The 13677-nt window shown below is 46.7% G+C and overlaps 1 protein-coding gene across 1 annotated transcript; it reads right to left on the bottom strand.

Moving 5' to 3' along the window:
• Positions 1–5789: 5789 nt before the first annotated feature.
• LOC128116371 (sperm mitochondrial-associated cysteine-rich protein) lies at positions 5790–11481 on the bottom strand. Its single transcript, XM_052747551.1, has 2 exons — positions 8963–11481; positions 5790–7814 (listed from the first exon to the last, which is right to left on the bottom strand). The coding sequence occupies exon 1, from the start codon at positions 9722–9724 to the stop codon at positions 9200–9202; it is 525 nt and encodes a 174-aa protein (XP_052603511.1). The 5' UTR covers positions 9725–11481; the 3' UTR covers positions 5790–7814; positions 8963–9199.
• Between the last annotated feature and the right edge of the window lie 2196 nt (positions 11482–13677).

Raw genomic sequence — 13677 nt, 5'->3', positions numbered from 1 at the left:
CGTGACGGGGGCGCGGCGCCGAAGCCCCGCCCCTCCCGCTTGGCCCCGCCCCGGAGCTGAAGAGCCGGTCTTGGGGCTACCGGTCCGGAGAAGCTGGCGGTTTCTGGTGGCGTGGTGTTTGGTGACACGGGTTCCTCCAGCTCGCGGATACCCGCGGGGTCATCCCAGATGGAAACGTATCTTCTCTGTTTCCCTCCACACGGTACTTCGGAAAGATGCCCTCCGAGCCAGCCGCCACCGCTCGCTGATGAACTCCACTGCCCTAAGCCTAGGCTACTCCAGGGTTTGCATCTCGCGCACTGACCTCCCGGCCAGCAGTCAGTATTGTCCAGACACCTGAGGGAGGCGGTGTGGTGTAAAGAACTTGGACTCCCGGCTGCACAGAGATCGAGATTCCCATCTCACTTTACCAGCTTAGCCAAGCCTCCGTGTGAACTCATCGGAGAGCAGTGTCCGAATGAAGAACGCTAACCGTTCAGGAACCGCATAGAGTTAAAAAAAAAAAAACAACTGCAGCCCTGGAGCTCAGCTCCTACCTCCTGCTACCTAGGAACTGCTTTATCTTGCGATGTTTGTTAAGTTTTCTTTAGCCTCAATATTATGTCTTGGAGACCCTCCAATGGCTTCCTTTTTCACTAAAGGTGGAAGTCAAAATCTTTCTGATGGTGTACAAATGCATCTGTCCCGGGGCCTTTTGCTGCTTCCATGACCTCCTGCTCTAAGACCCTGCCTACTGCTCTGTCTACACTTGCTCCCACCTGGGCCTCTGCACACTGCTTCCTGCAAGGTTCCACGACAGATGGTTACCTTCTTTACCTCTTCAAGTTTTCTTTTCAAATGTCACGTTATTGGAGAAGACTTCCTACCATGGCATGGTGGCTTAGGTAATCCTTGCACTTGGAAGGCTGAGGCAGGAGAATTACTGAGAGTTTAAAATCAACTTGGGCTACATAGTAAGTTCCAGGACTACTAGACTAGAATGAGATCCTGTCCCCTCCAAAAAAATATAATGATGATGATGATGATGACGATGGGTAGAGAGAATGTTCAGTGATTAACAGATTAAGTGCACTTGCTGTTTTTGCGGAGGACTAAGAGTTTAGTTCCCAGTACCCACATCCAGTACATGACTCATAACTACCTGTAACTCCAGCAACTCCAGGGGAATCTGACTGGCCTATTCTGACTTGTGAAGGCACCTGCATGAAAGTAGTATGCATACAATCACTTAGGCTCACACTAATACACATAAAAAAGTAAATACATTTTAAAAATTTTATTATTATTATTATTATTATTATTATTTTTGCTTTTTTGAGACAGAGTTTCTCTGTGTAACAGCCCTGGTTGTCCTGGAACTCACTTTGTAGACCAAGCTGGCCTCGAACTCACAGAAATCCACCTGCCTGTGCCTCCTGAGTGTTGAGATTAAAAGTGTTCACCACCATGCCTGGTTATAAATACATTTTAAAATAAAATAAATCTTTTTTAAAAATTAAAAAAACAAGCAAACAAAGAAGTCATTCTTGTCATTCTCTTTTTCACAAAACAGTTTTTTTTTTTTGTTTTGTGGGGAGTTCCCCGTTTAATTTTGTTTTGCCTTCATGTATGTCTGTGTATGATGCAAGTGCTTAGTGTCCACAGAGGTCAGAAAAAGTGTCAGATCCCCTGAAATTGGAGTTACAGACACTTGTGAAAAGCCATGTGTTTGCTGAGAACCAAACTCTGGTCCTCTGCGAAAGCAACAATTGCTCTTGGGCTCTTCCAGATCTCTCCCTCCTTTGTTTGGGAGACAGGTTCTCATGAATCCCCAGGCCTAAAGTTTGTAGCCCAATTTGATCTTGAACCTTATGATCCTGAGTGCTGAGCCTTATATGTGCTAGATAGGAACTCTATCAACTGAACCACATCCCTAGCCCCGTCCCTTTTGGCTTATTTACTTACTGATTGATTGATTGATTGATTGATTGATTGATTGATTTTTCGAGACAGGGTTTCCCTGTGTAACAACCCTGGCTGTCCTGGAACTCACTCTGTAGTCCAGGTTGGCCTGGAACTCACAGAGATCTATCTGCCTGTCTCTGCCTCCCGAGTGCTGGGATTAAAGGTGTGTGTGACAACATTTGTTTTTATAGGCGAGGTCTTGTGTTGCCCAGACTGGCCTTCTACTCAGGATGTAGCCAAAATTAACCTTGACCTCCTGACCTTCACGCCTCCATCTCCCAAGAGCTTGGAATTCAGCAGCAGCAGCTCCGAGATCTGCTTTCCTTCGGTCTTTCCTTCTCTGCTGTTTCTTCTCCATAGCACTTATCGCCATCCGGTGACTGAGTTTTCTGTTTACTTACTTGTTACTTCTCCCTATAGACTGGCATTTCTTTTCTCCATCTGTATGCCCAATAACTAAAGCAGCCAATGACGATGTAATAAATACACTAATTATTCACAGGTAATTTTCACACGAATTTATAATTTAATCCATGTAAATTACTGTAGAAAGTCCTGGTCCATGTTAACAGTTAATATTTATCGGATAATAATTATGTGCCCAATCTCTGAGTATATGTACTTCTTGTTGTTGTTTAAATTTTTATTTGTTATTTTTATTTATGTGTGTGTATGAGGCTTCAGGAGTTTATGTGTGCCACCTGTGTGCAGTTACGTTTGGAGGCCAGAAGGCTTTGGAGTCCCTGGACCTGGAGTTACAGGTGGTTACATGTTGCCTGATATGGGTGCTGGGAACCAAACCCATGTCCCCTGGAAAAGAGAAGTAAATACTCTTAACCTCTGAGACATCTGTTCAGGCCTGTAAGATTGGTTGTACTACAGAGCAAGACCCCATCTCAGCTGGCAAACTATTTGCCTCAGATGCCAGAAGGATGTGTGTGTGTGTGTGTGTGTGTGTGTGTGTGCGCGCGCGCACGTGCGTGCACATATATGTATATATATGATTTTATTATTTTATGTGTATGAGTGTTTTGTCTGCATGTTTATCTGTGCACCATGTGCATGAAGTGCCCACAAAGTTCAGAAAAGGGTGTCAGATAAATCAAACCCAGGTCCTCTGGAAGAGCAGCCAATGCTCTTAACCTCTGAGCCATCTCTCCTCTATATTGTTTTTTGGTGGGGGAATAGGGTCTCAGTATGCAGCCTTGGCCGGTCTGGAACTTGCATTGTAGACAGGCTAGTCTCAAAGTCTTAGCCACCTGCCACTATATCCAGCAATGCCTGGCTTTAAAAATTTATTAGCTGCCAGGTGTGGTGGTGCACGCCTTTAGTCCCAGCACTCAGGAGGCAGAGCAGGCAGATTTCTGAGTTCTAGGCGAGCCTGGTCTACAGAGTGGTTCCAGGACAGCGAGAGCTTCACAGGGAAACCCTGTCTTGGAAAACAAAAACGAAATACAAAAATGAAACAAAAAATTTAGTTCATTAATTTTAAGCAGGGATCACTCTGTAGCCCAGACGGTCCTGCCTCAACCTCTCAGGAGCCAACTGCCTTTTCTTCCTGTTTACTATGTGTTCAGTGTCTGTGCAGGCCTAAGAGGGTGTCAGAGCCCCGGGACTGGAGTTACAGATAATTGTTAGACACCATGTGGGTGCTGGGAACTGACCCTGGGTCCTCTTAAGTACCGAGTCTTCTCTTCAGGTCTTCCTTTCTTTTCTTTCTTTCTTTCTTTCTTTCTTTTTTTTTTTTTTTTTGAGACAGCATTTCTCTGTGTAACAGCCCTGGAAGCTCTGTAGACCAGGTTGGCCTTGAACTCAGAGATCGCTCTGCTTTTGCCCCCTGAGTGCTGGAATTAAAGGCACACTCTTTCTTTCTTAAAATCAAATCTAAAATTTCCATTTTCAGTTACATATTTCATAGAAGAAATGTGGCAAGTGGGTCAGGGTTGAAAAAAACCAAACCAAATACAGGTTTATATACATCACTCTGCTCACACCTGGTTGCAGAGATGTCCCCATAGCAAGCATAACACCTCCAGTTGTGGGAAGCCCTATTTGCAGATGCAGCCCTGCACACATTTCACACCCACAGGGACCATACCTGTCTTTTATAATGTTACCCATGGATTATGTAGATCAGTGATAGAACATTTGCCTACCATGAATGAGAGCCTTTGATCCCTAACACTGAAAAAAAAATCCTTGGCCAACTACTATAGATGACAGATCTCATTTAACTGTCAAAATAATCCATAAGGCAGGTGCTATTAGGCCCCAGGTAGAAGTAGCTTGTCCAGAGGTCCATGGTAAGAGGTGAAGCAGGAATCAGGTCGACGGCTTCATCCTCACACAGTTCCTGGGAAGATGAAATGGGTGTGGTACCTGCATAAGCTATTGGTAACTGTTGATTATGTCTGTTCAAAACCTTGAAGAATATAGGGTGGAAGGATCTGAGGTTTAATCAGGAGAAACAATTTGTTAACAATTTTATTTATTTTTGAGACAAGGTCTCACTACTATGTGGCCCTGGCTGCCTGGAACTTACGGTGTAGATCAGGTTGGCCTCAAATTCACAGAGCTCTGCCTGCCTCTGCCTATCTAGTTCTGGGATCTGCGCCACCAGGCCTGGTGAATTTAATTCCTTTTTGGAGGTCAGAGGACAATTTCCAATGAGTCAATTTTGTCCTTCAACCATGTGGGTTCCAGGGATGGAACTCAGGTCATCAGGCTTGATGGCAAGAAGCTTTGCTTCTTGAGCTATCTTGCCAGCCAATAATCTGTTAATTAGTGTGACAGAGTCTTATTGTATCACTGACTGTCCTGAAATTCATTATGTAGACTCACAAATATCTGCCTGCCTCTGCCTCCTGAATACTGGGATTAAAAGCTACACCATAACCTACTTTTGTTTTGTTTTAAGATTTATTATGCTGGGCAATGGTGGTGCACACCTTTAGTCCCAGCACTCTGGAGGTGAGGATCTCTGTGAGCCTGGTCTACAAATTGAGTTCCAGGACAGCCAGTGCTACATAAGGAAACCCTGTCTTGAAAAAAGAAAGAAAGAAAGAAAGAAAGAAAGAAAAAGAAAGAAAGAAAGAAAGAAAGAAAGAAAGAAAGAAAGAAAGGAAGGAAGGAAGGAAGGAAGGAAGGAAGGAAGGAAGGAAGGAAGGAAGGAAGGAAAAAAGATTTACTAACCAGGCATGGTGGCTTGGGAGACAGAGGCAGGAAGATCTCTGAGTTCGAGGCCAACCTGAAAAACATAGTGAGTTCCAGGACAGCCAGGACTACACAGGGAAACCCTGTCTCAAAACAAAACAAAATAATTTATTTGTTTATTTTGATTTTATGTGTGCCTATATGTATGTTTATATGCCTACCATATGCATGTAGTTCCCTGAGGTGCCAGAAGAGGGCATCAGAGCCTCTGGAATCTAGGTTACAGAAGGTTGTGAACTGCCATGTGGATGCTGGTAACCAAATGTGGGTCCTCTGCAAGAGCAGTATGCACTCTTAACCACTGTGCCATCTCTCCAGTCCCTACATTATTTTGGATTATTGTAGGATCTGTTCAAAATATACTCTTAAGATTGCTGTGACCCCTTGGACTGTGAGGTACAACTGCAAAAGATCTTGTTGGGAAATTTGCTAGCAAGTGACTAGAGGATAGAGTGGCCTGTCTGTGCAGTTTACCAGCCTTCTAATGGAGCAGGCAGGGCTAGGATCTGTGTGAGAAGCCATGAGGAAATCCTGGCTTTCAGGGAGAAATGCTCGGAGAGTTGCTAGAAATCAATTTACCAGCGCAGTTTCATTTCGAATTTTTATTATTAAAGTGTTCAAACATACTCAAATGTGGAACACATAATTCTGTGAGCCCATACATATTTAATTCAACATTATAGCGTCTGTGACTCTTACTTCTTCTGTTTTCTCCTTTGAGACATTTCAAATTAAGGAGGTTGTTTTATTCCACACTTCTGTATCAATGTTAGGAGATAGCCTCAGGGCCACACTTATATCTAACGAACTAGCACTGATTTCTTGGCATCATAAACACTCAGTCCAAGCTGGGTGGCGGTGATGGCACACGCCTTTAATCTCAGCACTTGGGAGGCAGAGCCAGGCAGATCTCTGTGAGTTCAAGGCCAGCCTGGTCTATAGAGCGAGATCCAGGACAGGCACCAAAAACTACACAGAGAAACCCAGTCTTGAAAAACAAAACAAAACAAAAAATAAAACAACAACAAAAAAAATAAATTCAGTCCAGCTGGGCAGTGGTGGTGCACGCCCTTAACCCAGCACTTGGGAGGCAGAGGCAGATGGATCTCTGAGTTCAAGGCCAGCCTGGTCTACAGAATGAGTTCCAGGACAGTCAGGGTTGCTACACAGAGGAACCCTGTCTCAGAAACAAAATAAAACAAACAAAAAACTCAATCCAGGGCAGTGGGATGGCTCAAAGGGTTGACTGCTTGCCACCCTGCCTGACATCCTCAGTTTGATCCCCAAGACCCACTTGGTGGAAGGAAAGAACAGAACAGACTTGAAAAATATCCTCTGACCTCCACATTCATTGTGTGTGTGTGCACACGCACACACACACACACACACACACACACACACACACACACACACGGTAAATGTTAAGTAAATTTTAGAAAGAGCAGTAGAACACAAACTGGGAATGGTGACACACACATTTCATCCAGAACTGGAGAGGCAGAGGCAGGCAGATCATTGTGTGTTCAAGACCGACTTGATCTATATAGTGAGTTCCAGGCCAGCCAGGGCTGCATGCATAATTCATTAGACCCTGTCTCAAAAACAAAAACTACAACCCAGTCTACATCTAAATGTTCTCAACTTCTGAAATATCTTTTGATGGTTGGCACCCCCAAATCTTGAACAAAAAGAGATCCCCAAGTTCCGGTGTGGTCGTCTATACCCTCCCACCCTCGTGGGTCACTGGGCGCTAACACTGAAGTCTGCCCTCAGCTCTGCAGTTCTGTTTTAAGTCTCTTCTCATTTTCCCCACAGCTATTGACTTATCTAGGTAACTGGGTCAGATTTTCTTAAAATCGTCCACATTTTACCAGAGTCTAGTTACTTCCTTCTTGTGTCGTTTGTTTCTCCATCTCCTGTATTTCTCATTAAAGAGGGGGCTGAGGAGTTGGTTCAGTAGGTAAAGCACTTGCTTGGCATTTAAACTTGATATGAATTCAGTTCTCCGAACCTCTGCGAAAACTGTGGACATGGTGGCAAGAGTGTAATTTCAGAGCTGAGGATGCAGAGACAGGACCTAGCAAAAGACTGTGATTTATTTAAAAAAAAAAAAAAATCAGCTGGGTGGTGGTGGCGCACGCCTTTAATCCCAGCACTTGGGAGTCAAAGACAGGCAGATCTCTGTGAGTTTAAGGCCAGCCTGGTCTACAGAATGAGTTCCAGGACAGCCAGAGCTACATGGAGAAACCTTGTCTCAAAGGTTTTTTGTTTGTTTGTTTGTTTGTTTTGTTTTGTTTTTTTTTGAGGTGGACCTTGCTGTAAGGAACAAATCTCTGGTTTCCATGAGCATGAGCACCTGCACACTCATGACCATGCACACACGTGATGAGCAATGGGGGTTTGATTTATTTCACGTTGAGCAGGTTGTCTGTTTCTTTCGGCCAGAATCTTTTCTAGGCGACACCAAATGCTTCAGACTGCATCGTGACATCGGACAAACAGTGACTGGCTCTGTCACAGTTAGTGATGCTCAGGTCCATCTGTGGGACTCGGGTGATGGTATCGCAATTCCCGAATTTCGAAGTCCTCTGTGAATCCACTAGGCACAGTGGTACACATCTATAACCCCAGTACCAGGGAGACTGAGGCAGCTTGGGCTAGAGTCAAAAACAAGAAAAAGGAAAGAAGAAAGAAAGATGAATGAATGAAACAAAGAGAAAAGGAAACCCAGAGGAGACAAAGACAGAGACCAGAGATTGGGCTCACAAAATGGCTTGGCATGTAAAGGCACTTGCTGCCCAGACTGAGACCCTGAGTTTAATCCTGTGTCCTACGGGGTGAAAGGGGAGAACTGGCTCCCAGAAACTGTCCTCTGGCCTCCAACGGTGGCATGGCAGTGTCCACGCCCATTAGATAAAAATGTAAGGAAAAAAGAGAAGGAGGAGGAGGATTGAGAGCTGAGGTAAATTGAAAGGGAGAGTTAGGTGTGGTGGCACATGCTTATAATCCCAGCCCTTGAGAAGTAGAGGCAGGAAGAGTAGACGCTTAAGGCTAACATTGGCTATACAGTGAGTTCATAAGGCTATATAAAACTCTGTCTCAGGGTTAGGGATTTAGCTTAGTAGTAGAGTGTTTGCCTAGCAAGCACAAGGTCCTGGGTTAGGTTCTTAGTTCCAGAAAAACAAAAACAAAACCAAAACAACAACAACAAAAAACACAACCCACCCAAATCCAGAAAGCACCTCCCTTTCTGAGGTATTTGAATCTCTCTTCTCTACCCCAATAGGGATCATACAAGTACAAGTCTATGTGTGAGTAGGACCACTGGGAGCCTGAGAGAAGGGTCCCCAGCTCCCCTCTTCCCCAGGATAGATGAGCATGGCTGTCTCAGACAGAGACAAGATTACTGCAGCAAGATTGAGGTCACGAGGCTAAGTGAGCGCTTAGAAATTTCCAACACAAAACATCCGGGCAGAAGGTTCCTGGAGGACACAAAAGACCAGGAAGGATGTCAAAGCTATCCCAGGGGAGGGAGAAACCAAGAGCCCTCTGCTCAGCAGTCTCTTCTGGTCCAAGGACTGCCAGCCTCCTTTGTCGGGCTGAAGAAGAGAGGTTAGGAGGCCAGAGACTCTGAGATAATCAGGAGTATGGATGGAGGTCCAGAGTCAGGAATGGCCTCTGGACAGAGCATCTTTGCCCATCCTCTAGAAGAGGAGCCTTTCATATCCATGTGAACTGCAAAGGAGATACGCAAAGGTCTCCACTGGAGGCTGAGTGGGGCGGAAGGAGCCATGGACATGCTTACCTTAAGGGCTGCAAGGAAGGCTCTGAGGACCCTTTCCAGAAGGTGCAGAGGAAGAGGTTCTGGAACCAGCAGGAGCACAACCAGAAACTAGTATCCAAGGGTTGGGCCCCTGTCCCGTTCAGGACTTGGGGGAGGGGGTGTCCACCTGACTCCCTCTTCACTCTACGCAGAGCTTCTGTCTGAGGAAGTAATGCCAGTAGCAGCAGAACCATCTTCCATGGGACACATCCTCTCGGCCTAGATGATCAGACAGAGCCCCTGAGAAGCCCTCTGTCTCCTGAAGCAGAAACTGCAGCCGCCTGTGGAGTCCCGAGGCCTCCAAGCAGTACCACGGCCACAGCTGCAGCCGCTACCGCAGCCCAGGTGGGAGCTCCTCCGACAGGCGGTCTGGGTTGTGGAACAAGGGTAAACCAGGCAAGGTGAGGGGTGGCAGTAGGTCACAGGCGGACTTGAGCAGGGGACGCAGTAAGAATGGGGACACGTTGAGGGAGGGCAGGCAGAGCAAGGAGGGCAAGAGCAGGTGCAGGGTGGGCCCGGGAGACCTGGACAGGAAGGGCAGGGACCTGGATACGAGGGACAAGCAGAGCAGGGGCAGCTGGGAGGGGGGCAGCTGGGGCAGCTGGGGCAGGCACAAACAGAAGAAGGGGGGCAGGACAAGCAGGGAGAGGTGGCTGGAGGCCCATGCCCAGAGGGCGGAGGGGGCTCCTGGTAGGTGGCCTTCTTGTTCCGAGGCCCCAAGCGTAGGCCCAGAGAGAAGTCCATTTGGCGGCAGGATCAGGCAGGCTGGGGGCTGGGTAGAAGGGAGGGCTGGGTGGATCTGTGGGGAGCAGGATTAAGTCTAAGAAACTCTGAGCCTTGCTGATCCTGTAGGGAGCTCAGACCTCTCCACCTGGCCATTCTCTTCTAGATCTGACAACACTTTCATCCACCCTCCCTTCTGCTGATGGTCCTTTACCCAGACCAGATCAGGACCATACCTCAAATGGGATGTGCACTTTCTTTCTTTTTTTGTTTTTTTTTCAAGACAGGGTTTTTTTTCTGTGTAGTTTTGGTGCTTGTCCTGGATCTCTCTCTGTAGACCAGGCTGGCCTCGAACTCACAGAGATCCACCTGGGATTAAAGGCGTGTGCCACCGCTGCCCGGCTAGGATGTGCACTTTCATGCCAGCCAGCAGTCATTTGTTCACACTGTTCCTTCGGCTGGAATGAACCGGTCTTACCTTCCTTCCCTCTATTCAATCACAAGGAATTTCTAGCAATTTTAGGCCTGGATACCTGCCGGAGTCTCTCTAGCCCTGTGGGCCAGAACTAGGGTTCAGGTTCTCCATAAGCTCCCAGGGGCCTCAGGGAGGCAGCCCAGCAGTAGAAGCACTCCAGGGGACTGAGTCAGGGATGCTGCTGGAGATGATAGGCCTGTTAAAGATGCCTGGGTTCTGGGAGTTTCTAGAGTGAGCGAGTCCGGAGTGTGGGTGTGGGGGTGCCTGGCTGTCTATGAGAAACCAACAACTGGCTTGGACAGCTATTATTTGCTGGCCTGTTATGGATCAGGGCTGGATGCTGGAGTGGACTAGATAGCTGAATTTCCCCTGTTAGGGAGGGCCCATAAAAGTAAGGAGTAGTGCAGGGTGGGGACAAGAGCCCAACAGGTCGATAAGTCAGCATTTCAGAGCGTGAGTAGTTATTCTCATTGTCATAGGAACATCGGATAAAAGTGGTTCACAGAGGGGAACCTAGACAGCACCCCAACAGTTTGGCTGGATGGTCCTTAAGGATTCTGGGCAAGTTGCCAAGCCCTGGCAGAGGAGAGGGGCTGTCTGAGACTGAACGAGCCTAAAATAACCAGGTAAGAATAAGGGTGCCTGGCCAGGCTGTGGTGGCACATGCCTTTAACCCCAGCACTCGGGAGACAGAGCCAGGTGGATCTCTGTGAGTTCGAGGCCAGCCTGGTCTACAGAGCGAGATCCAGGACAGGCACCAAAACTACACAGAGAAACCCTGTCTCGAAAAGCAAACAAACAAACAAACAAAAACATAAAAAGAACAAGGGAGCCCCCAGATTTGATCCCAGCACCACATTAAAGAAGAGGAGCCGGCAGAAGACATGGGGTATCAATTTAGAGCAGTTTCTGCTCTTTTGGGGACCTGGGTCCAGTTCCTAGCACTCACATGGCTCATAACAATCTGGAATTCCAGTACCAGGAGATCTGATGCCTTCTTCTGAATCATGTGAACATTAGATATGCGTGTGGTACAACAATATACATGCAAGCAGAACCCTCATACACATAAAAATAAATAAATCCACAAAATAAATAAAAGAGAGAAGGGCTGGAGAAATGGCTTAGCCAGTAAAGTTCTGGCCTGCAAGCCTGGAGACCTGACATTCACCACCAAGAAGGGAGTCAACTCCCACAAGCTGTTTTACAACCTTCATACTACGCTGTGGCATGAGTGAGCACCCCAACAATAATATGTAAAATACAGGGAAAAGAAGAGGAAGAGAGGGGGAAAGTGGAGGGAGGGGAGGGGAGGGGAGAGGAGGGGAGGGAAGGGAAAGGGGAAGGAAAGGGGAGGGGAGGGGAGGGGAGGAAAGGGGAAGGAAGGAAAGGGAAGAGGAGGGGAGTCGAGGGAAGGGGAGGGAAGGTTATAAGCCTGTCTTCTGCCTGCTCACCTTCTTTAATGTGGTGCTGGAGATCAAATCTGGGGGCTCCCTTATTCTTATTGGAGATTGCAATCCTAATGAAAGATATCTTGGGGCAAGACTGGAAGGAAGTGAGACAACAAGCCATGGAAATTTCCAAGGGGAGAGCATTCCACAGAGTGCAAGACTCCTGATGACACAGGTCAGGGGTTAAGGTGGAGAGGCCTCACCAAGGAGGGCTTGAGAGTCAAGGTAGGGACTTGGATCTTCTGTTTTCTTTTGTGTTTTCGAGACAGGGTTTCTCTGTGTAACATTTGTGACTGTCCTGAAACTCACTCTGTAGACCAGGATAGCCTCGAAATCACAGAGACCCCCTGTCTCTGCCTCCCAGAGTGCTGGGATTAAAGGCGTGAGCACCAACCGCTTGCAGGGACTTGGATTTTACTCAAGTAAAAAGGAATAGCCACAGATGGTTTGAGATAACAAGTCTGGGGGCTTCTTGTTGCTACTCTTGACCCTGTTAGAACTTATTGTTACCTATTTTTTAACTTGTTTTTGTTTTTTGAGACAGGGTCTTCTGTAGTTTAGGTAGCTTCAAAATCATTATGTAGCTAATGACCTTGAACTTCTGAACCCCCTGTTTTGACCTCCACAGTTACAGGATTATAGGTACTAGCCGACTAATATAACCATCTGGTAAACCGCTTGGCATTGTCTGATAGAACTGAACCTGAGGGATGTGGTGGCACATGCTTGTAATCTCAGCATTTGGGAGCTGAGGCAGGAGTATACACTGCCTGTTCGAAGTCAGTTTGTGGTACATACCCCAAACCCTGCTTCCAACGAAGCAAAACTAAAACCAACACCAACACCAACAAAAAAAAAAAAAAAAAAAAAAAAAAAAGGAAAGAAAAGAAAATTGAACATATGGTTGGACTCAGGCCACTATTCTCCAAAAACTGTCATGCTCAAGAATGTGCAAAGGGGCTGGAGAGATGGCTCAGTGGTTAAGAGTACTTGTTGCTCTCCCAGAGGACCCGGGTTCAGTTCCCAGCATCCACATGGTGGCTCACAACTGTCTGTCACTCCCATCCCAGGGCATCCAACACCCTCTTCTGGCCTCTGTGGGCACCAGGTACACACATGGTGCACATACATGCAGACAAACAGCCTATACACATAAAAATTTTAAAAGTGAAAAAAAAAAAAGTCTCACAGAAGAGTTGAGCAAAAATTTTGTAACTCTTTTGACAGAAAAGAGTTACACTACTGTTCTATTACCAAGCCGAGAAACAAGGAAAATGGAGCCAGGTATGACTGCAAATGTAATCCCATGGGATGCTTGCCCTTGAGAAACTGAGGCAGGGAGATTATGAGTTTGAGGCTAGCCTGAGCTATACAGTAAGTAAAAAAAAAAAAAAAATTGAGTTGTTTAGAAACACTAGGTGCTTAAGCAGGACGAATGGAAAAGGAGGTTGAGGATCCAGCTTGTTTAGTTAAAGGTTTGCCATGCAAGCACAAAGACCTGAGTCTGGTCCCCAGCACGTGGTGGTGCGTGCTTATAATTCCAGTACTGGGGAGGCAGAGACAGCTGTACCCCTGGAACCCACTGGCCAGCCAGCCTAACCTACCTGGGAAGCGCCAGGTCATTGAGAGACTCTGTTTTAAAAACACAGAATGGGAGTCAGGCGGTGGAGGTGCACACCTTTGATTCCAGCAGAGGCAGGTGGATCTCTGTGAGTTCCATGCCAGCCTGGTCTACAGAGAGAGTTCCAGGACAGCTAGAGCTACACAGAGACACCCTGTCTTGAAACACACACACACACACACACACACACACACACACACACACACACACACACACATTTATACACACACATAGCACACATACACATATCACATACACATACACACACATATATACACATATGCATATATACACACATACATACCCACACATACACATACACCACACACACATACACACATACACACATACACAATACTCTTCCTGTGCTGGGGAATATGACTGCTGGTAGACTGCTCACTTGGCATATATAAAGCCCTGGGTTCCT

This window comes from Peromyscus californicus, unplaced genomic scaffold (genome assembly GCF_007827085.1).
Source record: "Peromyscus californicus insignis strain IS unplaced genomic scaffold, ASM782708v3 Scaffold_20__1_contigs__length_68692818, whole genome shotgun sequence".
NCBI lineage: Eukaryota > Metazoa > Chordata > Mammalia > Rodentia > Cricetidae > Peromyscus > Peromyscus californicus.
Note: the sequence above shows the minus strand (reverse complement) of the source record. Positions and strands in the feature narration are given on the sequence as shown.